The sequence below is a fragment of the Ambystoma mexicanum genome, chromosome 4p, assembly GCF_040938575.1.
Source record: "Ambystoma mexicanum isolate Mex_15411 chromosome 4p, UKY_AmexF1_1, whole genome shotgun sequence".
Lineage (NCBI taxonomy): Eukaryota > Metazoa > Chordata > Amphibia > Caudata > Ambystomatidae > Ambystoma > Ambystoma mexicanum.
This window is the reverse complement of record NC_090927.1, coordinates 1,084,973,388-1,085,000,149: the sequence shown is the minus strand read 5'-3', so window position 1 is coordinate 1,085,000,149 and position 26,762 is coordinate 1,084,973,388. Positions and strand designations below refer to the sequence as shown.

At 46.7% G+C, this 26,762-nt stretch overlaps 1 protein-coding gene across 1 annotated transcript in view; it reads right to left on the bottom strand.

Moving 5' to 3' along the window:
• UST (uronyl 2-sulfotransferase) overlaps positions 1–26,762 on the bottom strand; it is a 1,214,931-nt gene that overhangs the window by 603,034 nt on the left and 585,135 nt on the right. The window contains exon 3 of the mRNA XM_069606670.1: positions 18,918–19,073. Coding sequence (XP_069462771.1) covers positions 18,918–19,073 — 156 coding nt within the window. The remainder of the gene's footprint in view (positions 1–18,917; positions 19,074–26,762) is intronic.

Genomic DNA, 26,762 nt, shown 5'->3' with positions numbered 1-26,762 from the left:
TCTAAAGGGACCATAGCTGCGGAAACTCCTCATCCTAGACTGGGTGAGCCATACCCTCTTTAACCTGTGGCCCTTGCCTATAACCCTCTGTATTCCCACTCTCCATACTCTCCCAACTGAACCTGAATAGGGCAGCCTTCTAATTGCAGCCATATTATTTATCTTAGCATGCTATGCCCTTGCTGTGCAGTACATTGCTGCGGAGGTAGCTGTGTGTGACAGTGCGCTGCACAAGACTCAGCGTGCATAAAACACATAATGCTGAGAAATGCTTGAAAAGCAGGCGGTGTATGAGATATTATTCAACAGATGGAAATCTGCATCAGGCATATGGGAGAGCAGCTCGGCCCCACAGAGCACCCCAAATGGGCATCCGTCGTGCAAACTGTGGCCTTCTCGGGAGCCCATGCACACACACTCTGTGTTCTGGTTCACAATCTCTGCACTTATCAAGAGAGAAGGGGTGCTGCTGTTCCCTCCCTCAATGCTTGCCTAAGAGTCTCTGACCTTTATGGGGTGGTAGGTGGAAGGGCAGCAGAGGAAGCCCTCAAGGCTGGGTGCAAATCTCAGGTGGATTCCTGTCTTGAGGGAGCTGTATATATACTCTTTGAACAGTAAAATAGGGTCCTGGCCATTTGCCCAATCACCACCAGCTTCCCCCCCACTTGCACTGCCCTCTTGGCCCACACCTGTTAGTTGGGTGGTTTGTCTCATCCTTGCACTTACCCGATGGGCGTTTGACCTCCCTCTTGGCTTGGGATGTCTCTGCCCATGCACTTACCTGCTGCCTCCCCAACAGGCACCTCTGGCCCTCCCCTCTTCCCCCGGGGGACCCTTGGCACTTACACACAAGCTACCCAGACCCCTTCTTTTTCTCTGCACTTGAACGTTTTTTCCATTGTTTACATGATCAATGAAGGAAAAACAGGCGACACAGCACATGATAGAGAACTGTTTATCAGACTACTTCCCATACTGCAAAAGGAGTGTTCAGCACATTGGTCGATCTGCTGGCCACACGTGCGAGCCAGAGCAAACTACACAGAGAGGGAATCCTCCAGCAACAGGCAGAGAGAGAGGGGGCAACTGCTGCAACCAATTCAGTAAAGAGAGCATTCAAAATTGTGATCCAAGATCGTGGCAAACCTGTTTGAAAACATCCTCCCAAAGCTTAGAACTACAGCGCACCCAGAACACTGAACATGCTGACGTTGATCACATGACCTCTCCAGGCAATTAGTTAAGTCATTCGAATCAAGCCTTAAATAAAGGCCAGCTCCAGGCACAGCAGCGAGTGGGAATACAGGAGTACAGAGCTGGTGGGGTGCAAAGTTGGAGTGCTGGAGGTGGAAGGGTGGGGCTTGGAGAGTTTTGGAAGTGAGGGATAAAGGAGCTGGAACAGGAGAAAGGGCTAGACAGGGGTGACCAGAGAGCAGGAGAGGAGGCTGGAGGTAGTGGAGAATAAAGAGCTGGGAAGCAGGGATATCTGGAGGAGTGTGGGGGAGGTGAAGGAGAATAAGGAGATGGTGAAGCAGATTAACAGGAGGGGTTTGTAGGAGATGGAAAAGAATAAAGAGGAAGAAAGTAAGGAGGTGTTGGAGAATAAGGGGGTGATAAGGAAGACCCACAGAAGGAGCAAGGAGATTGGAGGGAGAGATAAAAGATGAGATGAAGGAATACAGAAGAGACTGAAGATGACATTGGGGGTGAGGAAGTGGAGTGCATTCAGAAGTTGCTTGAATTAGATGTTGGTGCAGATACAGAGGAGGATATCAATGAGGAGCTTGGAACAAGAGTTGAGGAGGAGAAGGAGATCAAGAGAGAAAAGATAAGAGGTGAAGAGCAAAGGGGAGAGAGGGAGGAGCAGACTCATCCTACCCGTGAGGTGGAGGTGGAAGTACTAGCTCATTACACGCGGATGAGGAAATGGAAGTAGGAGAGTGTCACTCGCAGTCGCGGTCATCACCACGACTGGCGATTTCTTCCGCGTTGGAGTTTGAGAGGACGTAGAGGAGGATTACTTTAGTCCTTTTTTTGTGTTTCGCTCCGCAGCTCCGAACGCGGGATGCGACGCTGCCGGGAGTATTTAATCCCCGCCTCCCGGCAGGTCGTTGCGTTGCAACCCTCCTCTGTTGTTTACTTTTCGACTCTGGGTCCTTCGCTCTTCCTCTACACCTCGCTTTGGAATTTCTCAGGGGATTTTACCCTTGGATACTTTACTCAGGGGTTCCGGCTTTTCAGAACACCGTACTTGTTTCCTTTTTTTCGCCGCCGTCCCTGGGCGGCACTTGCTGTGCTTTTTTCTCCAGCGCTCTCCCTCTCTCTCTCTCTCTCTCTCTCTCTCTCTCTCTCTCTCTCTCTCTCTCTCGCCCTCTCTCTCTTTCTCTCTCTCTCTCTCTCTCTCTCTCTCTCTCTCTCTCTTTTTCTCCTGTTCCCTCACCTTGCTCTTTTTGGTCCAGTCAGCGTGAGGGTTCCTTCCGTGCTCCTCCGCAGTGCTTTTCTGGAACATTATCGACCTCCACTGCAGCCTCCTCAGCCGCTGCCCTCTCCGCCTGCGCTTCAGGCCTACTGCTATTGTTGGACTTGGACATTTATTGCCCCCGTCAGTTGCTGGAGATCCTTTGCTTCCTTCTTTTCATCTGGGAACAACTGGCCTTCTCCGACAAGTCTTGGCACCTCTTATCAGGGTTTTTTCCCCTTTGCGGGTTTTTCCCTGCATTTTCTGGCTTGGTCCCGGAAAGGAGGTCACTGTGCCGCTGTTCTCACCCAGCGGCCACAGTGGCTTCTCCCCGTGACAAGCCCACGCATCAGAAAAGAGAGAGAGACTACCTGGCACGTCGAGGACTGCAAGGAACCATTGACTCGGAAAGCTCAGGTGAGGAGAACGTGGGTACAGGGGAAACTCAGCCAAGGGTACTTGTCAAGTCACAGATTGCAACGCCAAAGAGTATCACGATGTCAGCTGAGGAACAGGTCCAAGAGCTGTGGAAGGCTTTTCAAGCTATGTCCCAGGAACTACAAGGGGTCAAGACTGAAAACGCTTTGCTTAAACAAATGGTTACGGCTAGAGAACCGACTCCCTCGGAATTGCCACCCATGGCGCTATCCTCTGGGAAGTTTGATGGCTCCCCCAAGAAGGTGAAGGAGTTTCTTGAAGCAAGCCTGGTACATTTCACATTCAGACCTCGTACCTTTGCTACGGATCAGGCCCGGGTGGGTTTCCTAATATCCAACATGACTGGAAACGCTCTGTCCTGGGCCACCCCATTGGTGACTAGTGGAAACGCCATTTTGCAAGACTATTCGGGGTTTCAGAATCTTCTCAAACAGGCCTTTGAACGACCAGAGCTCTCCTTCACAGCCTGCGAAGATCTGTTGGATGTCCGGCAAGGCTCGCTTGACGTTTTATCATATATTTCCTCTTTCAAGACATTAGCAGCCGGAGCAGGATGGCCCGAGACAGCACAGTATGCCATTTTCAGAAGAGGGCTGAAGGAGGAAATTAAAGACGAGCTGGCCAGATCTCCTCGTTCCCCTACTTTCTCAGATCTACTTTCTGCTGCACTTCATATAGAGTATCGCCTTCAAGAGAGAAGAGTTGAACGTCGGAAGCAAAGGATTCCTGGCCATATCACAGACCCCTCTGTACCCGTTCTCCCTAGTCGCTCTACTAACATCGTTACTGAAGAACCCATGCAGATCGGTGCCACCAGGGCGCCCTTGTCCGCAGTGGAAAGACGTCGCAGAAGAGAGAAAGGACTGTGTGCCTACTGCGGATCAGATCAACATTTTCTCAGAGACTGTACAGAGCTGTCCAATAAGAGGTCGGGAAACGACTACCCTCGGCGTCAGTAGGGACAAGCGACCGAGGGTCTTTGAGCAATCTTCATCGTCCCTATGTCTCTCTGTCAGTGACCTCTTCTGAAACCAAGGAGGACTCCAGGCTGATGGTCATTCCAGTACAGCTCAACCTCGGAAAACATCAGGTGGAGACACTGGCCCTATTAGACTGTGGCGCGGCAGGAAACTTCGTTGACACCCTGTGGGCAGACAAGGTGGGTCTCCGTAGGATTCCCCGGGCAGAAGGTCAGAAGGTGGAAGGTGTGGACGGTTCACCTTTGTCCTCAGGTCCCATCACCCATACCACCGAAGATCTCTCCTTGACGATTAACCAACATAAGGAAGTCCTGAGTTTTGATATTATCAGGGCCGCCCATTTCCCCATCATATTGGGCATTACTTGGCTCCGTCGACACAATCCTCTGATCAACTGGACCGAAAATCAAATAAGTTTCAGTTCCCCGTATTGCGCAACCAACTGTTTTTTACTGGAAGGTCGAGCTGATCTGCAGCCAGTCAAGGTGTTTTCCAACAACCATGTTGGTATCCATGCTTTACCCAATTTCTGCTCTGGCTTCTCTGAGGTATTTCAGGAGTGCCTCCATGCCAGACTTCCACCCCATCGGCCAGAGGACTGCACTATCGATCTGGAGCCCAATGCCTTGGTTCCGTTTGGACGGAGATACTTGGATACCAACATGGAAAATGGTCTCATTCAACCTTCAAAGTCTCCAGCAGGAGCCCCTTTGTTTTTCATTAAAAAGAGAGATTCCACCGATCTTAGACCCTGCATTGACTACAGGGGCCTGAATACAGTGACAGTCCGTGACCGGTATCCTATGCCCCTTATTACGGACATTATTGAGGCGGTGCAAGGTGCTCGAGTATATACCAAACTGGATCTTCGCAACGCATACCATCTGTTGCGGATTGCCAAGGGTGACGAATGGAAAACCGCGTTTCGTACTCCCCTGGGCCTATTTGAGTATAAGGTTATGCCGTTCGGTTTGGTGAACGCCCCAGCGGTGTTTCAGAGATTTATGGACCGGATGTTCTCTGACATGCTTTCTATCTCGGTTATCATCTATTTAGATGATATCTTGGTTTTTTCCCCTAACATGAGAGAACACATCACACAAGTACGACGAGTTTTGGAGCGTCTTAAGGTGAACAATCTACTGGTCAAAGAGGAGAAATGCAGATTCGCTGTACCATCGGTACATTATCTGGGATATGTTCTATCAGAAGGAGGGATAGCCATGGATCCTGACAAGGTACACGTTATTCTTGACTGGCCGGCCCCGACCTCCGTCCGGGAGATCCAGAGGTTCCTGGGTCTTTCGAATTACTACAGGAGATTCATTCCTAACTTTTCAGAGGTGGTATATCCCATCACCCGCCTACTCAAGAAGACGGCCTATCCTTTTTCCTGGTCTACTGAGGCAGAAAAGAGTTTCTGTTATCTAAAAACCCTCTTCTGCTCTGCCCCGATTCTGCAGCATCCCAACCAAACTCTTCCATTTATTCTGGAGACAGACGCCTCTGCCATAGCTGTCGGAGCAGTGTTGCTTCAGTCCTTTAACCAGGTAGAGCATCCTGTCGCCTATCTCTCCAAGACTCTTTCTCCCAGCCAACTCAACTACTCGGTTCTGGAGAAAGAATTGTTAGCAATGAAACTGGCTTGTGAGGAATGGAGGCACCTTCTCATGGGTGCCCGCCATCGGTTCCTCATTCGCACCGATCACAAGAACCTAAAGGCTTTACAGGACATGGAATGTTCAAACTCCAGACAAGCCAGATGGGCCTACCTGTTTTCGCAGTACGACTTCCAGATCACGTACATCCCTGGGTCTCTCAACCGTCTGGCTGACGCTTTGTCTCGCAAGGATTCCCACTTGGAAACGGTTGCTGTCAAGTTTGAGCCAATGTTCCACAGAAATCGGATCCTAGCCATGGTGAGTTCTTTTCTTCAGGAGGTCAAGGCTGCTGTTGCGCAAGAGGCTCCTCATATCTTTTTTTCAGCTGATTCCCCTTTCCAAATCAAGGACGGTTGGGTCTTCTACAAGAAGAGGTGGTATTTCCCTGAAGGGTCGTTGCGCCGGAAGATCCTTAAATGGTGTCACGACTCTCGTCTAGGCGGTCACAGAAGCGGAAATGGTACGATGGAACTTATCTCGAGGTCATTCCTTTGGCCCAACATCAGGAGAGACGTGTTCAACTACGTAAAGACCTGCCCAACTTGTGCCAGAATCAAATATGCCTCGGGGAAGCCCCTAGGACTTCTCACCCAAGTGGAGATACCGACTCGCCCATGGGGACTCATCTCCACGGACTTCATAGTGGAGCTTCCTGAGTCTGAGTCATGCACATGTATCATGGTTACGGTGGACTCTCTAAGCAAGTTAGCCCATTTTTCTCCTCTTCCTGGACTTCCCTCTGCCACCAAGATGGCAGAGACATTTGCCCGAGATATCTTCAAGCTTCATGGCCTCCCCGACAAGATAATATCCGATCGAGGAAGCCAGTACATTTCCAAATTCTGGACAGCTTTGTGTTCTCGTTTGGGAGTGGAAAGGGCCCTTTCCTCTGGGTTTCACCCACAGACGAACGGCCAAATGGAGCGACTCAACGCAACCTTAGAGCAGTACTTGCGATGCTTCATATCCCAGCGTCAAGATAATTGGGTTTCTCTACTCCCAACTGCCGAATTCGTCTACAATAACTCCAGCCACACTGCCACAGGCCTATCCCCTTTTTTTTGTACCTACGGTGTTCACCTGCGTTATCTAATGCCCGAGGTGCCCAGGTTCTCTAACTCTCCGACTGCAGAAGAGGTGCTAAAAAATGTCAAGGAGGCCAGGGACAGTGCATTGCTAAGCTTGAAGGATTGTAGACAGCGGAATAAGACTGAAGCCGACAAACACCGCAGGGAAGCACCTTCATGGAAACCCGGGGACAAGGTGTGGTTGTCTACCAGATTCCTTCCCAGATGGACGAGACCTTCTAAACTGTCTCCGCGGTTCTTGGGACCTTTCCCCATCCTCTCCAAGGTCAATCCTGTTGCCTACCGTCTAATACTCTCTCCATCTCTCAGACGCATACACCCTGTCTTTCACACCTCTCTTCTTAAACCCTACTACTCTGATCCACATCGCCGGCCTCTCAACCGGTATCTTCCTGTCACTGCTGCCAACCAGGAGGAATACGAAGTTTCGGCCATCCGCGATTCTAGATTTCTTCGTGGCCGGTTGGAATACCTCCTGTCATGGAAGGGCTACCCGGTATCGGAGGATTCCTGGGAGCCTGCTTCTCAAGTCCATGCCCCTCAGCTGTTGGCTAGGTTCCATCGCTTGCACCCGGGTAAGCCCGGGTGGTTGCACTCTAGGGGGGGCATACTGTCACTCGCAGTCGCGGTCATCACCACGACTGGCGATTTCTTCCGCGTTGGAGTTTGAGAGGACGTAGAGGAGGATTACTTTAGTCCTTTTTTTGTGTTTCGCTCCGCAGCTCCGAACGCGGGACGCGACGCTGCCGGGAGTATTTAATCCCCGCCTCCCGGCAGGTCGTTGCGTTGCAACCCTCCTCTGTTGTTTACTTTTCGACTCTGGGTCCTTCGCTCTTCCTCTACACCTCGCTTTGGAATTTCTCAGGGGATTTTCCCCTTGGATACTTTACTCAGGGGTTCCGGCTTTTCAGAACACCGTACTTGTTTCCTTTTTTTCGCCGCCGTCCCTGGGCGGCACTTGCTGTGCTTTTTTCTCCGGCGCTCTCTCTCTCTCTCTCTCTCTCTCTCTCTCTCTCTCGCGCTCTCTCTCTCTCTCTCTCTCTCTCACTTTTTCTACTGTTCCCTCACCTTGCTCTTTTTGGTCCAGTCAGCGTGAGGGTTCCTTCCGTGCTCCTCCGCAGTGCTTTTCTGGAACATTATCGACCTCCACTGCAGCCTCCTCAGCCGCTGCCCTCTCCGCCTGTGCTTCAGGCCTACTGCTATTGTTGGACTTGGACATTTATTGCCCCCGTCAGTTGCTGGAGATCCTTCGCTTCCTTCTTTTCATCTGGGAACAACTGGCCTTCTCCGACAAGTCTTGGCACCTCTTATCAGGGTTTTTTCCCCTTTGCGGGTTTTTCCCTGCATTTTCTGGCTTGGTCCCGGAAAGGAGGTCACTGTGCCGCTGTTCTCACCCAGCGGCCACAGTGGCTTCTCCCCGTGACAAGCCCACGCATCAGAAAAGAGAGAGAGACTACCTGGCACGTCGAGGACTGCAAGGAACCATTGACTCGGAAAGCTCAGGTGAGGAGAACGTGGGTACAGGGGAAACTCAGCCAAGGGTACTTGTCAAGTCACAGAGAGAGAGAGAAGAAAAGAGATCAGAAAGTGCAGGAAGGGTAAGAGACTATTGAAAATATCCGTGAAGGTAAATGAGGTTTAGAAACAGGCCTTACCTGGGTCTTGGGGATGGATTTTCAGTGGATGAGATAAGGTTGGTCCTCCCTGAAAGCCAGGGCTGCCAGAATAGTAACAGAGCAACCGGAATGCCAGACCTTCACGAGGAGGGAAACAACCTTGAGGTGCCGTAGGTCTTGGATGAGATGCGGTCAGAATTTGCAAAATGAAGCAAAGGGGCAGAAATGTCCAGATTCCAGTAGTGCTCGTCGTAAGATGACAAAACCAGAAACAGAAGGTAATGAATTACCAGGACTAGAATGTAGAAGGCAGTGCCAAAGGCAGGAAAAGCGGAGAATAGAAGGCCGAAGCAGGGCCAACTGGGAAAGAGGGAACAACAGTGCATGGCAACAAGAAAGTTGTGAGCCAATTCCTAGCGTCTTCCGGGGCCTTCGTTGCGAAAGGAAGTACACGCCTCCTGAGCATGACATTGAACGTAGCAGCCATATTGGGGTTGGCAAAACATAACTCTAGATGTGCAGAGCTTGGTTGGCAGATGACACTTCCATTTATGCTAAACGGACCTGGACTGGGTCAGGTATCTAACAGAACCTCAAAACGGGTAGGTGAAGAAGGCACTCTGATCCAGCCTATAGAGGATGTTCAGGTGGACAGACCTCTTGATGGAAGCTTTATGGGCCCATTTCTAATGCCACCAGCCAAAGATGCCGCCCATACTCAGGCCTAACATGCAGCTGCACACAGAGCTCCTATGCACAGATGAAGGGGGTCTACTAGGAGTTCAGATGAGAAACAGAATCTATGGACCAAGGAGCTAAGAAACAAATGTAGGGAATGGAGAGAAGGGAGAATATATCCAGAGAATTTTCTTTGAACCTCAGACTTTTGTGGAAACCAAACACTTTTGTTTATGCTCAGAGAGTTGTGTTTGAACCCAAAGATGTTGTATTTGTACCGAGAGACTATATAATTGAATCCAAGGAAAAGCCATCTTGTGCAGTGTTGGGGAGAACACTTGAAACCACTCCCACCATCCTGATCAATACAATAAAATAACTAAAATACACCTCATGTCCTGTGTCATATGTAGCATTTGCTTCAGTGGTCAAGGACCAGGGAGGGCTGTCCAGACTGAAGTCTACTGAAAAGAAGGTCCAGGATTAGTGGGTTCAGAGGTCTGGCCAGGTGTCGGGACTGGGTTCAGCTTGATGGAGATTTAGGACTCCAGTTCAATTCAGAGCCCTAGAAGGTGGCAAGTCCAGAACCAAAGACATAGGAAACAGATGGACCTCTTTCAGGTGACCCACAATGAGGAGGACACATCAGCAGCAACATCAGTGATGGGAATCAAAAGGGTGACCCAGCAAGCAGGTCACACGTGATGTAGTGAGGCAGAAAGGACTTTGCGCAGTCAGCAGGATGGCCCACGACAAGCTGCAGCTGCAGAGCTGCGAGTCCAGATGTATGATGATGAGAAGCATGTAGAGTTGAGGAGCTGCAGCACAGGCCACTCGTTTTCATGAACAGTATCAGAGCACCAGCGTCTGTCCCAGTAACAGACACAGGAGGCAGGAGCATTGCAGGAGTCACCCATGGCTACGGTCAAGGTTGGTCCAGCTCCCCACAGCAGAGCAGAGGGCAGAAGAGTCTGACACAAGATTACTTTCTACGTACATTGCTAGCCCGATGGGCGCATGCATCGGCACTTGGTAAAAAGACTACAGGATGATGTAGCCAAAAATAGAACTTGTAGCTGCCACCCCCGCCTACTTCCCAACACACTTTCTGTGTGAGAGAACTCACCTGGCGACAAAAGGAGAACCCACGCACGTTTAGAGATAATGATGTGTTGTTTATATAGTGTCTTAAACCAAAGCACTTTACAGAGCACATATTTACATACAATATGACCCAACTGAAATTGGTACTCATTTATTGACCTCAGAAGGACGAAAAGTTGAATTGGCCTTGCTGGGATTTGAACCTGCAACCTGCAGATCACACTCAGATCGCAGCAGTGAGCACTCAACCCACTGAGCTATCTTACCAGGTAAGCTAAGAGCTACTAAAGACAGTAGCCACCTAAGCTTCAGCTGCAGGAAGACCAGTAGTTCATCTGTCATAAAAAGGAAGGTGCAAACACCAAAAAGACAGAAACACGCCAAGATGACTAATCGAGTTAGCAAAGCAGAGTCAATAAAAGACTTGCTGACTGACCACTGAGCCACCCGCTATTTTGAAATATTGGCTGCCAATTTCTAGCATGACATTGCGCCAAGACCACGAGTCCCAGACAGGAAGCTGATAAAAGTACCACGGGTATCGATTTGATTCAAGATCACATGTCCGTGATGGCAAAACAGCATCCAAATCACCTGCCAAATTAATAATATTACATTTATTTTAAAAGCAATTAATAAAGCTACCATTGACATTTAAAGACACCAGAGTACAAACAAATTACAAAGCAGAGGAAGAAACCACAATGATTACAGAGCAGGAAAGAAAAAGCTGAAAGGGAACCAAATGTTAAACTAGTTAGACTAGTCCCCATGCACCTACCCCTAGATGTGCCTCTTATGTCTCATGCAATCCTCCTGAGACTGAGCAGCCAGAGGTTTCAATACTCCTCTGGTCTCACCCCACATTCAGCCATGGGCCCCGCCGTAGTGAGTGTTACAGTGATGGGGACCAACACACATCCCAAGAAGCAAACTTTTATCATAAGAAACACCTTTATTGTAGTAATCACACCCCACAGTGGTGTATACATGGCCTGTAACGGGCCACCAGCCCGAGCCTCGGCGGGGGCTGCGGGCTGTTACCGGACTGTATGCACCCCTGCTGGGATGTGATTGCTATTCACACCCCGAGGTTTGCCCGGGTGAAAATATATATATTTTTTCTCTTTAGATTGGCTGCACTTATTGTGCAACATCAATTTTCCAGCGGAAACAAAAAAAAGATGCCCGCCACCATTGGAAAAGGGACCCAATCCCTTTTCTATTTCTGTGGCCGCAGCCGGGAGTGGTAGGAGTGCCGGCACTGCCACTGGAGCACAAAGATCCGGTCCAGCAGGTAAGTGGAGAGGCGGGAAGGGGTGTGGAAGGGATTTGGTTTGTTTTGGGGGTGGGGAGGCAAGAGGGAGAGGCTTCCTGTTGCCTCCCCACATTAAAAAAAAAGAAGGCCAGGGAAGGACCTCTGGTGGCTGGAAACAGCAGGTGGGACACTGTGTATTCTTGCCCACTGTTCCAGCCACCTGATTGGCTGAGCGCCCTTCCCCAAATACTAATGGGCTGTGCCCTATAGCAAGAGCAAAGGTGAAAACCCAAAGCCCAATCCATCTCCTTAAACACAGTAAGGGAATGGGAAATTATAATTACAGGCAGAGGTTCACTGGACTCTGGGATAGTTGCTGATATCTTTGTCTCCCTAGGTAGAGCTAAACAAGTGAGTGTCCAGCAAACATTGCTAGTGCTGTTTCATGTATAAAATTTTCTGGATGAATGTTAGGTGACTGTTTTTTTTCTTCCCCCATCAGTCTATGGTGAATTTTCAGGCAGTTGTTGTGTTAGCCTTGTTTTTGCCTTGCCCAGGGCATTGAGACACAGGAATTCCTCCTGCTCTCTGTCGGGCTGGCAAGTATTCTTCAGTAATATTGGTAGACTTGCCAATTCTATCATTGGTGTACCGCCTCCTATCTGCCTATGCCCAGTAGCTGATCTCACTAGGGTGTCACATTTCAGGGCTTTCTAGGCCTGAGCCTTATCAAATCTGAGCCTTGGGACTTTTCCCTCTGGGTTCCTTTCTCCTGATGTTGTTATTTCTTCTTTCTGTTCTGATCTTCTCTGCTACCATTACTCTCCTCCACTCTTTCTCATCCACCTATGACCCTCCTCCTAACCTGTGCCTGTTTTTTATCACCTCCCTTCCTCTTCTTCTCTCCTCCAGTCTTCAGTGTCCTGCCTAAATTGGCACCATCGCCATGCCTCCAATGGTCTTCCCTCTTTTTCTCCTCTACCTATTTCCTATAGCTTCTCCTCCTCCCTCCTCAAACCTGTGTCCCTCTCTGATTCTTGTTCTTCTTACTTCTCTTACTCACACCCCCTTTTTGGTGCCACCATTTTACACACTGGCTCCAAATTGACCTCCTTATACACCTCCCCTTATTGCAAATGGGGACTTGATCCTGTGAGTGTGAGCATCTATGTGTGGTGATGTTCTGGAAAATATGATTGGCTAGGGGGTGGTCAAATCGCCTCCTCCCCAGATGAAGGTGCTTCTAATGCTTGCCAGCCAGCAGCTCCTCGGGCTGAGGATATACAATCGATGTCTGCCATCTTGAAGACCGACTGTGCCATGAAGATGGCCTCCTGACTTCAACATGGTGCAGACTGGGTCGAGCCCTTTGCAGTTTGACTACCCACGGATCTCTCCATCACAGCTTCCACACAATGAACTCCTCTGCAAATCTGGTAGTAGGTTTGGCTGATTGTTATGCGAACTGTGGCTGAGGTGAATTTTCTAACTTGCAATGTTTGGTGTTGGCGCGTTTTGCGGTCAACTTCGTGGGCCATGTCACATGCCTACAGGATGTACATTACAGGGATTTGTGGATCACAATCACAATCTATCCGTGGACATGCCCAGGAAGCAGAAAAAAGGGGAACATTTCTGAGTCTTCAGGGGACCACTAGTTGACATACACCTGGAGAGCAGGAGGAAGTGAATGCCCTGGGGAATTCAGTGTATACGACTTCTGATTAGGTCTCCCCTGGCCCACAGGGCCTCTGGGACACCTACTCCCAGATCAAACCCTGCGACTCCATAACAAGAGGTCACTCCATCGCAACACTGAGCAGAGTAATACCTGCCTAGCCATGCTCCTAATCACTGCACGCCTTCGGTGCCTCAGATAAGACGTAGTCGGGGCTTGGCTTGAGAGCACCCCTGAGCCTATCAGCAAAGGGCAGCACTCTCACTTCTCCCCAGCAATCCCATTGAGATGCGTGCATCGTCTGTTTTCAAAGGCACTCTCAATGCTCTAAGCAGAGACCACGTCTGTAAGTCTCGCAGGACATAGCAGAGGTTACCAAAAAGCAACCTTGAAAAGCAAGAAATCATAATTTCAGTTCAGTGTGAAGAGTGTACAAACCCGGCAGAAGAACATTTCAGCTCCTACCAGGAATTCCAGGGTCCCGCATCAGGCAAGCGTTTGGCCATCTATTTCAACACATGCGTGGTGATCTCATGTCCTTCTTCCAAGAAAGCATGGCTTTTATCTGCTCTATCCTCACCATGGATGACGCCTGGGGTCTTGATCTCCAAGAAGCAACTCTGTTCACTGTTTCCCTTCTGCAATGTATCGCCCCAATCAAGAGTAAGACATAGCCACGCTCTGAACGCCTCTTTGCTGCCCACCAATATTCACAATGCAAAAATCATAAGGCATGCAATCAAGATTACTCCCGCTCCTCGGGAAACTCCTCTGTGCCTTCTTCCACACGGGCAAGGCCCCTTTGACAATCGAATATGCCACATTGACCCTGGACTCAAAGATCCCAATGCCAATACTGAGACTGAAGCAAACTGACGGACCACTGTTGAGAATGCCTGCAAATCGATAACGTAAAATGGAATTGCCATCTCACAGTCCTCAGCCCATCTGGAACAAAATACTGTAACCGTCTGATCAACGTCCGATGGGGTTTCTGCATGTGTTCATCAACTGAAACAATACGAGTGTACCAGAGTGCCGGGAACCATCCTCCTGTACATCCCAGCAGCTTTCGACGCAGTCCACAATCAAAACTTTCTTGTATGTCTCACAATCATCTGCAGGATAGAAGCTATGCTGTGATGACACCGTACAAGTGACTGAATCCAATGTTTTCAAGGAAGAAGTGACCGAATAGATTTTTTATTTCTTTACCGAAAAAAAAGTTTTAAATAAAATATATGTGGGGATGTGGTAAGGGATATTAATAAAGGTAGGGAGAAGGAGGGGAACTGCGGGGGTCTCCCCTGCAATAAAACCAAAATGTCATTCACTTCACTCTTTCGAAAACATGGATTCGGTCAAATCACCTACATCCATGCTGTGATGTGAGCGACAGTTATGCTCATCAGACCAGACAGCAGGTGAAACTGGGACCAAAGGATGCCATTGAGGACCATTAGAAAAAACAAGCCTTATTATTACTGAGTGTTACAAGGCAACCCTGTGTCCAGGGAAGCCCCACACTGTCCAAATGTCCAATAGGAATCAGGGCATGATGTTGACAACATTATTGCAAGAATGAGATGTTTGCCGTTGTGTAGAAACTCCATGCCGATAAACCACAGCGGTATGCGAGTGATTGAATCCAGCAGAAACCAAGGCCAGTAAGAAACCTTCCAAGACATAGGAGGAACGGGATGCCAAGAGCACCCATGGGACAGCGAATCATGATGACTGATTCAAGATGGCAGCAGCCATTATAGCACCTCCTAACAGATCACACTTTCAGCTGAGCTATGTGGATGGACTTTGAACGAATGCTAGCAACCTCTTTAAACTTGAGAAGAAGAGAAAGACTCACTCCTCGTCTCACAAAGTGGAAGGGCTTTACTCACACACTATCCCACTAGGAGAGAGGACTTTGAAGAGAAGTCAAGCTAAAGTAAAAGGGCTATACTAATCTCCAGTGGGAAGTGAAAGCACTGAGCAACTAACAAGTGATTTAATCTCTAGATGTGGCCCGGACGCTAAAAGGGTTTCACAATTGAGCGCGTTTTGATTGGTGAAAGTGAGATGAATACTGAAAAAAACCCACTCAAAATCAGCAATGTTCTAGAAATGAGTAGAAACACTTCAACTGTGAGAAGTGCTGTTCACGAGGAAAGCACTTGAACCACAAGAGGAGATTTTGCCCCGAAGATGCACAGGAACACTGAGAGGTTCTGTGACCATGAACATGCACTTAAACCCTGAGTGGTCGTATGAACCTGAAAAAAGAGTGACTGTTAAGTTGATAAACCAGTTGAGGCCTGTAAATGTGGGAAAGTGCTTGAGCAGTACTGTGAAAGGTGCTGTGAAACTGAAGAACCACCTAAATCGTCAGAGGTGATCGTGAACCTGAAAAAGGAGTCGTTCAAACCCTATGAGATACTGATAGTTGTGAAGTCAGCCTTGAATCCGGAGAAACATACAGCCCAAACTTGGGGAAAACTACACAAACTTCGGGGGAAAATACCCAGAGAATGGTGATCCAAGCCAACTGTGTTTACGACTTGTGGAGATCATTCTGCATGGAGTGGCAAAGCAAGGTCAAAAGTAAAGTGTAAAGTACAAAAAAGTGCAATTCACATTTCCGTCGCTCTTTCCTCCTGTGTCTTTGAAGTGCAATTCATTTTACGCTTGCATGACGTGTTCATGCAGCTGAAAAACGAACGTATCCCTATGGAATACAAAAGCAGGCAGATTGCATAGTTATTCATTGGACATGCTGTCTACTCTGCAAAGCAGAATTTGTAGGCAGTATGTAATTTTTTTACAAAACAAATCATAATGGAAGAGAAAGTGCACTTTTGCCTGTTTTAACTCTTTCATTTAACATTCCGTTTTCTAAACATGTAAAGTTGCAAGCCGGGCACCCAACAGCAGCTACGTGCTACCCCTGGTGGTCTGCTGCATGCAATGTACACTTTTTACAAAAGGACCCCCGGATGTGAAAATGTTGATTGATCTGGGAAAGAGATAAAGTGAAATGTAGATGCCAGCATCATTGATCTGAGGCACAATGCCCAGAGCCAAAGAAAGGCCTGCGAAGGGAAGAAAACCACCAGAACACGGAGCAAGACCACCAGGGAGAAGGGAAGTCTGTTCAGAGATTGTGACCTGGACCACAATCTCAGGGCAGAGTGAAGGCTTACACTGTGGAGACCCTGACACAAAGAAGACATGCGCATTTCCTGTGCCAATGTCTGCTGGTTTACCAAATAACAGTCAGATAAGTCCACCCTTTTGTGTTTCAGTTGTGGGACTGATTTTCTCTGCCATAAGAGCTTAGAAGATGGGGGAATCTGGCATTGGACAAAATACGTCAATGTAATGTTATGAAATGTACACAAAGCTGTTCATCAGAATCCAAGAGAACTATCATCAATTGGGCAACTGCCTATCACTCCTCCAAAAGTAGAAGCAACAGAACTCAATCTGCGTCCCTGGGTAAAAAGCAAATAAAAGACTGCTGGTGTGTGGGAACTAAAAGCTGTGCTTTACTACCCTTTTACTGGCCTCTTATGTGCTTAACACCAGAAACCAGTCACTAAACACAGGACCGGGATTCAAACCTGTGTTGGTCTGCATTGTCTTGCTTCCAAGAACAAACATGTTGCCCCTGAGCTATCCACCCGGATGTGATGGTCTTATATTTGGTATAGCGTATTTGTTCACTTTGGTTTGGTATGGCCACAACAGCTTACCTTTTTCTTAAATTCAGTATGATCACAATTGCATGCCTGGATTTCTTGACCAGGAGCAAATGACAGCTCCTGGGTATGAGGCATCACCTGTTATGCAGGTTGTCCATTATATATTATCCAGAGACCTTCAAATGCCCCTTGCATGTGCCTTTCGCTCAATTTAAGGCACATTCCTAAACATACACAGTTAATATCACACAGCTCTTTTTGAAAGGCACCGGGCAGTCAATGGTATCTACTGGTAGAAGTTGCCTCACTAAAGCCTTCAAACTGCAAAGGCGACAGTTGCCCTGCCCAAATAATCAAGGATGCAGCCAGAGACTTAGCTCCCTTCATCACTAAACTTATTAATGCCTCCTTCAGGGCAAGCACAGTCCCAAGAAGCTTAAAAGAATCCTGGGTCCTACCCCTTCTTAAAAAACAATCCTTAGACCCATCCATCCCAACTAATTACAGGCCCATTACCACTGTCCCCTTTCTACTAAAGATAATGGACAGAATGGCCTACCTACAAATTCAAAAATACCTTGAAACAAACCAACTACTAGGCTCCCACCAATCAGGGATGAGACCCCAACATGGCACTGAGACAGCCCTAATAGATCTCAAAGCCCAAATGGATGAACTCAACGATAAAGGAAACACAGCCATGCTACTCCTCCTTGATCTGTTGGCGGCTTTTGACTTGGTGGACCACGCAGTCTTATGCAAACACCTAGCAGCGGCAGCCCACTTTTCAAATGAGGCTATAGCCTGGGTCCAATCATTTCTTGTCAACAGAAGCATCAGAGTCTTCTGCACGGCAGGTTCTGCAGACCCAGTTACAACAACTTGTGGCGTCCCCCAAGGCTCTTGTGTCTTGCCAACTATGTATAATATCTTCACTAAGCCTTTATTCTATAAAATGGACAGGCTTGGTATCACTTACACAAACAATGCAGATGATACCCAGATCCTTATCCCCCTTATGGGCAATTTCACGTTGGATACTGCCTTACTGAATGAAATCTACATCCTCATTCAGGCATGGATGGCAACCCATGGCCTCTTCCTGAACAACGATAAAATGGAGATACTAATCCGTGGCTCAGCTAACAACCTAAAAAAACGTAATGATGAGTACAAGACCTTCAACATCGACGGCAACATAATCACAATTGCCAAGCAATTGAAGACCCTAGGCTTTTACTTGGACTGCACACTTTCCCTAAGAAAACAAGTAAACTCCTTGGCCTCCTCCACTGCCTACACCGGCAAACTCATCAAAGCTTGTAGACCCTTCTTGTCACCAGCTAGCTGTATCATTCTAGCCAATGCCCTCATCTTATCCAAATTGGATTACTGCAATGCACTATGCAGGAGCCAACAAATACATCACAAACAAACTGCAGACCCTGCAAAACAATGCGCTTAGGACTGCCCTGAAAGTCCCTACCCAAGAGCACATCTCAAACGCCAGAAGAAATCACAACTGGCTGAAAATCACTGATCAGATCCTCCTCAAAATGGGCACTTTAACCTTCAAATGCCTACATAACGCAGCACCACCTTACCTGAAGGAAAAAATAACCAGAAAACTTTCTACACGCCCCCAACCAGAACTGTCAATTCCTACTGTCTCCAAATTCCGAGATTCCGCCTACAAAAAAACTGGTGGAAATAGCTTCCCGGTAAAAGCAGCTCAGCAATGGAACGCTTTACCAGTCGAGCTAAGAAGAGACCAATCTTACAACAGCTTTAGGCGCAACACCCGCAACTGGCTACGGCACAACGACCAACAACTACAGCCTCTCTTGCTCGCCCCTTGCCTATTTCCTAGGCAGTTTTCATACAGCAACAAATTTAACCCATGCATATGTACATACCTGTAAATATTCCAACTGTAACTATTCCTGTAACTACACATGCACATGTACTTACCTATAATTATGTAAATTGTTACCTTTAAATGTACCTGTATCTACTTATCTATGCAAATGTAACCAAGCCTAAATAATCTTGCTATGCTGTGCGCCCAGCTACCTATGGGTTTGGGAGCCCTATAAATAATAAACAAACTAACAAACAAAACCTGGCTCCCCCTGTCTAGAACCAGAAGCCCAACAGCGCCCGGCTCCTGGCGATTTAGAACCCTGCTAGTGGCTTAAATTGGGTGCAATCACAATAACAAAGCAGTTCCTTTAAATTTGGTGCAATCACAACAGCTTACCTGTTCACTTTTGGTCAACCTTGTTTTGTTGTGAATCTCTGAAGTAACTAGGTTGAAACCTTGCTTCTCTGACAGGATTCTTAACAGCAAGACCACCGTGCGACTCCCACACTTGCCAACTCGGTTGTACACCACTTGGCTAGGAAAAGGAAGTACCTAGAGAAGGGGTCAACACAGATTTTCCAGTTAGAATGTTGTCACTGTGTTTTCTGTTTGTCTTGAGCCTATGTGTATTTCCTCAGTAATGCGAAACAGACAATTTTGCCTATGAGCAATTAACAAAGGGATGAGAGGTGTGCAGTTTTAAAAAGTAGGAAGTATCCATCGATGTCGTGATTTTTACATACATCAAAGGTTTTTTTAATGTATACGTCTAGATACATTAATCAAGCACATCATATAATAAGCAGGTACACAAGTATTATTTTTACATATCACATGCTGCAATGTAGTTTGTGGAGGGAAACATGGCATATCACTCATCTGCATTTCACCCGGTATCTGGAGAGATCTTCTGGCTCCCTGGAAATAACCCTGGGCTCTAGATAGGCATCGTATCTGTCCATTGAGCCCCCTAAAATCAGACCACGTCTCTAAACCAAGGGAAGGTAAGAGACAGGTGCGTCTCTCGCCCCTTTTAGCAGCTGCATTGATCATGATCGGATCACAGCACCTGAGCGGCACTCTCCAGATCATCAGCGATACTGCTGGAGGATGGGATGATGTCCTACCCTACAAGGTTTTGTATGGGAGTTGCCAGTTACAAGCAATGTTTGGATTATAAGAAAAATGCCTATTTTTTTAAAAAAATATAAATAAATATTTACTTACCGAAAATATGTCATTATAGACTAACAACTGCATTTTTAGGCTCTAAAAACCCATTAACTACCAACTTCCCAAAATAGGGAGCAAACTCTACACACATTATTATTCATATCCCTCCCTGGAAAAGCCTGTTCCTGTACACCCCATAACAATACCTTCACTCACCTGCCTCGCCTATTTGGTAGATCACAGTTACTTACTCCGTGGGCCCGATTTATGGAATATGTGCCCGGTTCAAAGTGAATTTGCACTGCTGAAAAATGACTCTGCACTGCCAACACAAACCCTGATTCATGGAACTGTGCAAAGTGTATTTTTGCCGTGCAAAGTCAGCGCATAGTCATTTTTGCAGTACAAAATGACTTTGCCCGGACTTTGCACTGCAAAAATACACTTTGCACAGTTCCATGATTCAGGGTTTGTGTCGGCAGTGCAAAGTCACTTTGAACGGGGCCAATATTCCCTGAATAGGGCCCGGTGTGTTAAGTGATACGTTCAAGTCTCAGAAGAGAAAACCTAGCTCTTCATCAGTCCAATGGTCACAAAATGTGGCCCTGTTAAACCGAGTAATAGTGCCACCGGATATGAACAGCCCTGAGAAACCGTGATGCTCAGAATACACTGCTTGGTGGCAGCCCGCTCCTTCACAGGCCCATCATTCATCCTGCTGTGGACTTCCTGTTTTTCCTTCTCCACTTACTGTTTACCTAGTCTATCTCACTGCTATCTACATCACAGTCACTTCCTCCACAACTAAACATTTTCCATTCTACAAGTGAACACAAGGGTATACAGTGATTTTAACGAATTGAGAATAACTAATAACCTTTAAAACGAATAAAAGATAATGAAAAATATCGAAATGTGCTGTTACAAGTATATATGGGGTGGTGTAGGGGATTAAAGGGGTGAGGTGGGGTAATAAAGCTGGGAAAACAGGGGGCGTTTGGGGAGGGGGCCCAAATGGAAAAACAAAAATAATTTTATATTTATCGTTATTTATAATTAGTCAAAAAGTTTTTCGTTATAATTTCATTCGTTATTATTACATGGAACCGAACACAAAGAATACACCACAGAGGACCTCATTAGTACTATGGTGGTACTGCCAAAACCTATATTATTTTAAATATTGCTTGTTTTTAAAGTGTCGCCTAATGATGTCCTTCAACACCCCTGCTTGTGCTTTGCGCTCCCAATCCCTCTTTCTCCTTTCTGTTCCCAAACCTCCTCGTGATTTCGCTCTTGAATACTATTCCTCAGTCTTTCCGTTCGGCCTCACCCTTGTCTTGGTTCCGCTCCTCTCTTACAGCCCATCTGCTGGCTTCTACCTAAGGGGACTATGCATCTCATGTCTTCATTTTATGTGAGTACCAGTGTTTAGTTGGGTTTGGGGCTTTGGCGAATGCCCTATAAAAATGCAAATAATGAATCCGGATGCCATGGGATGATTTCGCCATGGGGTACATAGAAAGAACTGCATGAGTAAATACCCTATATTTTAGCCCATGCATTATATGTGCACAGCATGGCAAATGCGATCACAACACATAATTATGTGGTATTTAAAAAAAAAACGATTGTTTTTAAAATACCACTTGTTTTATGATTCCCACCATATTCATAATGAAGACCACGGTTTTACCTGTTTCCAGGCCAAGTTCGCTACTTACATACGTGCACTAGCATTAATGAGCAACATTCGAAAAAGTCAGACAAACTTCAAGCTGGACAAGATTGCTCCCGTACTGAAGCATATAAGTCGGTAAGTCATCCTGAAGCATTCAAGTCATAGGGCCTCATTACAAGTTTGGAGGTAGTCCCAAACCCGGGTTCCCTGAATGGGGAAATACCGGGCCATTCCGACCTTGGAGGGCCCGGTATTTCCCCATTCAGGGAACCCGGACCCGGTCCATCCCCATTTAGCCCCCATTTTAACCCCCATAGGGAATGGGGAGCATGCTAACAACGGGCCCGTTATTGACGGGCCAGTTGTTAGCATGCTGGACGGCTCGTAAAACCAGGCATCCTTAGCGGGTCCCGCGAGCGAACCTCATAATGAGGCAGTAGGGGGTTAACGGCGCCTGCAGCTCTACCAGAGCCGTTAAACCCCTACCGCCAGGGTCGTAATGAGGCCCATAAAGTCTTCCTGAAGCATGCAAGTAGATAAGTCATCTTGAAACATGTAAGTCACCCTGAAGCATGTAAGTTGATAAGTCATCTAGCAATGCCAAAGGTTGGGATTAATTCCAAACCTTCCAGCCATCACCTCTTTTGTTTTGCATAAGTCACCCCGAGTGGGACGGGTATGCCCAGGCGTGGGTCCAGAGTTTACTGGGCCTAGAGACCCAAGCTTCTCCTCACTGATGACACCCAATGAGGCCAAAACATGTCTGGGGATGCGTATGGTCTCGTGCAGAAGGGATGTGATCTAGCAGTTCAGGCTCGCCTGCCTCTTTTGGGGTGGGACCAAGCCTGATTTGGATATGGTTTTTCTCTTCAGTAATGGCTTGGCAGGCTGAAGAACGATGGTCTGGAGAGTTTCCCAGAGCAATGCCAGAAGTTTGGTTTAATTTCAAACCTTCCAGCCATCACCTCTTTTGTTTTGCATAAGTCGTCTTGAAGTATGTAAGTCGTAAAGTCTTCCTGAAGCATATACGTCAGAAAGGCTTTGTGAAACATGAAAGCCGGAAAGCCTTTCTGAAGCATGCAAGTCAGTAAGTCTTCCTGAAGCATGTAGTCAGAAAGTCTTCCTGAAGCATTAAGTAGGTAAGTCATCCTGAAGCATGAAAGTCGGTGAGTCTACCTGAAGCGTGCAAGTCGGAAAGTCTTCCTGAAGCATGTAAGCCAGTAAGTCTTCCCTGTAAAATGTTCATTTCTACTCTCCTAAAACCACTGAACACTAGATTACTTTTTTGAGACTTTTACTTTTCAACGGCACATGCCTAGCTACTGAAAAACCTGAGGCTATCCCCACTTCCAAGCATTCTATTCTCAGGTGTATTTGTATTTGTTTTATTGTATAGCACGTCTAGCCCAAGGGCATCTGGGTGCATTTCTTAAGTAGGTTGCAGTTGCATATATTTACAGGTGTTGCTAGGACAAAGCATTTAAATATATTACACAATGTCGCATAGGTATTACATACATAGTGCATCCATATTACATGAGCATAACAGGTTAAAAAAGGCAGTTAAATACAGATAATATTTACAGTAGCATTACCCTGAAGCAAAGCACAGGTTAGTTAGGCATGTGCAAGCTGGTCCTGGGCTACCAGCCAGATGTTGGCTTTACTCCTGAAGGCATGCAAAGAGGGTTCAGTTCTGAGTGAGCTAGGAAGAGAATTCCAGAGCCTTTGCAGCAAGCACCGGGAGGCTGCAGCCTCCCGCTTTCTGAAGCTTGAACCTCGGTAGTAAGAGGCAGTGAGCTTGGGCCGCTCTATGGGGTCGATCAGACGTGTTACATGTGAATATATTAGACAGGTATTTGCTTGGCAAGGTATTTGTGTGCAAGTGACAGTGATTTAAATGCTATTCTTTGGGAGATAGAAAGCCATTGTAGGTTGTGTCTGGTATCCGAGATAAGGTGATTTCTGGGGATGTTCAGAGCTGCCCTCATGGCATTATGTTGTGTTACTTGTAACTTGTTTAGGTTCCATTGGCTGATCCCAAGATAGAGCACGTTGCAGTAGTCGAGTTTCGACAGTACAAGGGTTCTAGCTAAGGTAGTACAATTGGCGGTGGTGAGGAATGGTCAGCAGGCAGTGATGAGTTTGCATGTGTAGGCAGTGGAGGATATTATGGCATTAGTTTGTCTCGTAAGAGACAGCGTAAAATCTAGGTATATACCAAGAGTTTTGGTGTTGTTAGATACCTTAATGGTATTGCCATCAATGATGAATGAGTCAAAAACAGAGTCCAACTTATTGAGTCTAGGTTGGGACCCAAGGAGTAATAGCTCTGTTCTATCGTTGTTCAGACAAAGCCCGTGTTCGGCTGTCCAGGCTTGGATGACCAGGTAGATATCATTCAGGGCTTTAGAGTCTGCCTTGTGGTCTTCCAAGATGGGGATGAGTATTTGGATGTCATCTGCATAATTTGTGTAGGTGACACCCAAATAGTCAAGAATATCAAAGAGAGGCTTAGTAAACACATTTTACAGTGTTGGTGATGCGCAAGATCCTTGGGGGACTCCGCACAAAACTGGTGACGGTTCAGCCGAAGGGGAAAATACCCTCATTGATCTGTTCTCCAGGAAGGAACTTATACAGGAAGTGGCATTGTCTGAGAAATGAGCTGCGGATTTAGGATGGTTGCAAAGTATTTGGTGGTTGACCAAATCAAATGCCGCAGATAAGTTGAGCAGTAAGAGGAGGCCCAACTTGCCATTATATTTTAGGATTTCAATTTGAGTTTTCAAATCCATCAGTGCCGTTTCGGTTCCATGCCTCGGTCTGAAGCCTGATTGTCTCAGATCGAGGAGGTTATTAGCCTCCATGTAATCCTGGATCTGCAGGTAAGCGGCTCTGTCCAGGATTTTGAGCAGGAATGGGACAGTGGTGATAGGCCTGCAATTGGAAGGGGTGCTTGCTTCTAAAGATGTGTTTTTAAGTAGTGGGAGAACCCAGGTGTCTTTGACGTTGTTAGGCATGATGCCAGTGCTGAATGAGGAATTTATGAGGGTGCTGATGAATGGTGCTAGTTCTTTAGTCGTCTCCTTAATGATATGAGCTGGCCAAGTGTCTCCCTGACAGTTAGATGGTTTAAGTTTGGTGATGATATTTTCTACCTCTTTGGTGGAAAGTGGTGAAAAATTGAAAGGCTTGTGGAAGTGGCCAGTGAAAGGACATCGCTCTTGGTACCTGACCCTGGGGGTGGAAAAGCGAGGTAGATTGACCTGGGTGGAGAGTCCTTGGGGATCAAGGCCGGGGAACACCCGGGCGAGACATGGTATTCCCCTTTCCCCATTGATGACCAACCTAACATTTCATCGACATTTATGGGTTATTGTAAGTCAGCTCACATCATTTACCCTCATGTGATGTTTGACAGTACTTGGACGAGGAAGAGGCAACTGAGAGTAATGAACACTATGCCATTTCACCACTTTAGTACTGGGACAAAGAAGATGTCTGCAATGTGTTGTGAATGTCCGGCATGTCCTCTTAATCATGGTCAGGCAAGTCTAAATGAGAAAGCACACCTGCAACCTGTTAGAGGGTTGCAGGTGTATAAAATGACAAGGAGGAAGCAATTCAGGGAGGAGCAGCAGGGAGGCCTGTTTAATCAGCAGGGAAGCGTGTTTGAAGAGAGTCAATGCGCTGGAAGGAACTGCTGTGGGTCGGTCCACCATGTGCAGCACACCGAGATGCTGGGGAATGCCGAGAGGGAGGGTCCCAGGATGCATGGAGTGGGAGCTGGGTCTCCATGGAGCAGACTGAGGACTGAGAATGGAGCCGTGTGGAGAGGCTGTCCTTTTTCCTTGCATCAAACGTGCTTGTTCTCCTGTGTCAAGAAGCCGACACAGGAGTATCTAAGGGGCAGGAGTTGGAACCCTGAAGCAGAAGCAGAAGGCTGTGTACTCCGCACAGCTGAAAAAGCTTTCAAAGCAACCAGTGAGTTTCTGTCAGATGAGAAACCCAGTGTGCAAATGTCTGAACATTTCCATTGTTAAAGAATTCTTTGTGTCAGAGTGGTCACGTGTCTCAGGGAGCATGTTTTCCAAGGTCTCATGTTTAAGACTATTTCCATTGTTTAATGTTGAAGTGCAAGGAATACTTTGTATCAGAGTGGTCGCGTGACTCAGGGAGCAAGTTTTCAAAAGTCTCAGAGTGCTGGGCATTTCAATTAAAGTAAAATGAATGAACATTGAAAATCGGGCTGAATGGAAAATGCATCTCAAGCCCCACCAATGTCTATTGAATACCGAACGGAATAAATATTTTGAAATTAAGCAAAACTACTCTATATTGAATTACAAAATGAACAGAACCTTACAATTAAACAAAACTACTGTGTGTTGAATTCCAAATTGAGTGGAACTCTAAGAAAATTAAGCTAAACAAAGATACACTGAAGATAAAATTAAATGGAACTTTAAAACTGAGCCAAAAAAGGAATATTGAATACTGATTTGAGAAAAAGGTTCACATGGCATGAATGTACATTAAAGGACATTTCTAATGAAGAAGTTAAAGTCTTGGGGAAGGGAACCCTGATACTTGAAGTACTACCAGTATTGACTTGAGGACAGAGCTTCAAGATTCTTTTGTGTTTGAACTGTGTTACTTGAAACTTGGGGAAGGGAACCCTGAGAATTGTTTAAAACTCTATCACTTTGTACCTAAAGAAGGTAATTTTGAGACTTTTTTGTTGAACTGTTTTACACTTGGGGAAGGGGAGCTGAAAAGGAAGCTGCAAGCTGGAAGAAGCTCCGAACTGTATGTTTAACACTGTTTCTTTCTGTTGCTGACATCCCTACACATTGTATAGATTTAGTTGTATAGGTTTTGGACACAGACAGAGTTTCAAGTTGAACTCTTGCACTCAGACTTTCCTTAGTTTCGTTCAGGTAGGGAAATAACGTCTCAGCATAGGGCAAGTTAGGACTTCAACAATCCTGACATTTAAGTTAATACATATCTTTTGTTTGAACTTTAAGTCTGTTATCTGTGTCTTGCTTCATTATGCCTTCACACTACAACACGGCAACATATATAGTTGCGTGAACCCATTTCACAATAGAGTTTTACACCATTCACCATCACGTCTCAGCTGTGCAATTTTGTTTCAGCAGCATGGGAGTTCTGGCAGCAAGGGCTGCCCCATCATCTATCTATTCTTGGGTTTTTCTTTCCAAGTTGTAATTTAAAAATAACACTATTATTGAAGTAAGGTCTTGTAATATCCCCCGAGCAGGGTTTGAAATTGCTGGAGCTATTTAGCTCCCGCTTTTATCCTAGGAAAGCCTGGTTATCTTAAAACCAACAGATACCACAAGCTACCTTTGGCTCCG